We start from the raw sequence: 2,789 nt of genomic DNA, 5'->3' as shown, positions 1-2,789 counted from the left end.
CGAAAGACCTTTCGTACCGGTTGGTGGGGTTCCCCTGTGTTACACTTAGCCGCGCGGGCAAAATTTCCCCCATCTTCTCCATTCTCCCCTCCTCCTCCGGCAGACGCGCAGAGACCCGCGCCCACGCCATCGTCGCCCACGCCGTCGGCCGCGCCCATGCCGTCGCCATCTTCGCCGCAGAGCCGACGCGCCGTCGCCGTCGCCCACGCCGTCGCCTTCGCCTTCGCCCGCCGCTCTCCCCTCCTCCACGCGCCGGCAACCCGGCCAAGGTGAGCACGCCGCCCCTCTACCCCTCCTCCTCCGGCGCTATCGCCCGCCCCTCTACCCCTCCTCCTCCGCCGCGCTCCACGCCGCGCGCGCCGCTGCGAGACCAGGATGGAGACGCCACAGACGGAGACGCCTACGCCGGCGCCAAGGCCAGCGCCGCCGCTCGTCGCCACCGCGCGTAGACTGTTCGACAAAATGTCGATGCGGCCCTCGCCGTCAGCGAGCTGCCGCGGCCCTCCGACACGCGCACCGCCCAGCCCTGCGCCGTGCCCACCCGCGCGCGCGCTGCCGCCGCTTAGGACACGGGGCCGGCGCTGCCGCCGTCGGACACGGAGGCGGCCCACTTGGTCCCCTGCAGGCTGGCGTCGAGTAGCGCGGCCTGCTGGCCGATGTCGGAGTCGGCGACGAAGCCGCCGAAGCGGCGCACGGCGGCGTACCTGGCCCCGGCCCACCTCTGCACGGTCAGGCCGTCGGCGGCCGGCGGGTCCGCCTGGTTCTTGGCCGGCACGTAGAAGCTGACGACGAAGGAGGAGGCGCAGAATGGCCCGTCGCTGGGTGCCACCTTGGTGAGCACCGGCGCCGTCATCTCGATCATCTCGTTGTAGGCGTTCTTCCCCTGGATGTACTTGAAAAGCCTGGCCCGGACAAAAACACGATGTCGCCGAACTGCCGCGGCGCAGTCTTCAGCGTCGTCGTGACGTTGTCGTTGTCGCTGGTGTGCCCAGAGACGACGCGCTTCGCGGTGGGGCGCGGACCCGTGTAGTCGTCGTGCATATGTTGAATTGGAGGTGCGCGGTGGTGGTTGTGCCGCCGGACTTGTTGCCGCTCGCGTCGTAGCGGTAGAAGAAGATGGAGCCAGCCAGGAAGAAGGCCGACGCGAGCAAGAGGGACGAGAGTGAAGCCATGGTCACTAGCCTCTTGCTAGATGTGCTTTACTTAGTTAGACGAGCGAGTGTACATGAGTGGGTGTGGCCATGCCTATCGAATGGCGAGATATATATAGACTCCACATAAGGAGTGGTGTGTGAGTGTGTGGTGCTCCTGCCCATCCCATTGTTCATAAACTCGCCATGTACGTAGTTCCATACTCCGAGAAGGAGTGGCGGTGGCGGAGGAGGAGGGGGAATGCCGAGTGTGTGGTGGATCCAAAGGCCGAGTGTGTGGCGGATCCAAAGGCCGAGTGTGTGGCGGTGGCGGTGGCGGAGGAGGAGGGGGATAGGGTTAGGGTTAGGGTTTTTTGCTTTCTTCATTTCAATTGTTATCCATGATGAATGAAATACAATTGCTTTCTTAATTTTGCAGTGACATTGAGGTATGGAGGACGGCACCTTCGTCCGAGATGAGGAGAGGGAAGAAGCGGTGCAGCAATTGATCTATGAGAGTGCCCGTGGTCCGGAACCCAACGATGGAGATGACAACGATTTCCAAGACTTTCTGAATGATTTCGGCGAGGGACTTGAGTCTGAACAAATTAGAAGAGACAACGAAGTGTCCATCACAAACTCCGGCGAGGTGTATATCTATGTATCAATTAGTCTATATGTTCATCCCTAGATGCATTCATTTATTTGTATTGCACTTATTAACGAATAATTTTTTCTTTTAGCCTTCTGGATCATCGACCAAGTCTGTTAGATCAAAACGAGGCCCGACGCGGGTGCTAAAGGGCGAGGGCAGGTTAGCCCTCACGGCATTCAAGGATAATGGTGAACCAGTGCAGCCCAAGGAGTTTTGCCGCAAATTTACAAGTCAATCCGGAGTTATTGTTAGGGACCATGTACCGATCAGCATTCAAGAGTGGCATAAGCCGAAGAACCCGGAGAGTGGTGCTAGTTATGTCAACGACACGATGAAAAAATTTCTTTGGGACACGCTCATGACAAAGTTCAGCCTACCGGAAGACATGACGGAAGGCCAGAAGAATAAAGTCAAGGAATGGACATGGAAGAAGATGGCCATACAATTCCAGACCTTCAAGAAAAATTTATGGGACAAATATAAGAATGAAGATCCAGTATTCGATAATAATCTAGTGAAGATAAAAGATCACTGGGCCGCATTTAAGGATTATAAGAAATCGTCTACTTTTGTGTCCCGATCGAAGAAAAATACCGAAAATGCTACAAAGAAGAAACTTCCGCATCATTTGGGGTCAGGTGGCTACAAGAGTGCCATTCCGAAGTGGACAGCGTTTGAGAATAAACTGATTGATCATGGAATCACTCCACAGACATGGGACTGGCCCGAACGGTCCAAGTTCTGGTTGTTCGCTCATGGGGCAGGGTTGGACCCAAAGACAGGGCTGATCGTTGCGAAGGGAAAATGGAAGGAAAAATTGAGGCAATTGTACCGAAGCTTGTAGATGCAATTGAAAAGGTCAGAAAGGGAGAGTACATTCCCGATCGAGAGAATGACGAGCTGACACTCGCTCTGGGGAACCCTGAACATGTTGGACGGGTACGAGCTCGCCCAGGTCTCACCATGAAGGAAGCGTGGCCGGAGAGCGCTGACACTTATAGAAG

At 56.7% G+C, this 2,789-nt stretch overlaps 1 protein-coding gene across 1 annotated transcript; it reads right to left on the bottom strand.

Annotated features, from left to right (window-relative positions):
- Window positions 1-560: 560 nt before the first annotated feature.
- Window positions 561-914, bottom strand: LOC127347996 (uncharacterized). The gene has a single exon (XM_051374117.2). The coding sequence runs from the start codon at window positions 860-862 to the stop codon at window positions 563-565; it is 300 nt and encodes a 99-aa protein (XP_051230077.2). The 5' UTR covers window positions 863-914; the 3' UTR covers window positions 561-562.
- Between the last annotated feature and the right edge of the window lie 1,875 nt (window positions 915-2,789).

The sequence above is a fragment of the Lolium perenne genome, chromosome 4 (assembly GCF_019359855.2).
Source record: "Lolium perenne isolate Kyuss_39 chromosome 4, Kyuss_2.0, whole genome shotgun sequence".
NCBI lineage: Eukaryota > Viridiplantae > Streptophyta > Magnoliopsida > Poales > Poaceae > Lolium > Lolium perenne.
The sequence above is the reverse complement of the archived record's forward strand: the minus strand, read 5'-3'. Positions and strand labels throughout refer to the sequence as shown.

Coding starts and splice junctions, on each gene's coding strand:
- LOC127347996 (XM_051374117.2), bottom strand. CDS start 862: ATGATCGAGATGACGGCGCCGGTGCTCACCAAGGTGGCACCCAGCGAC.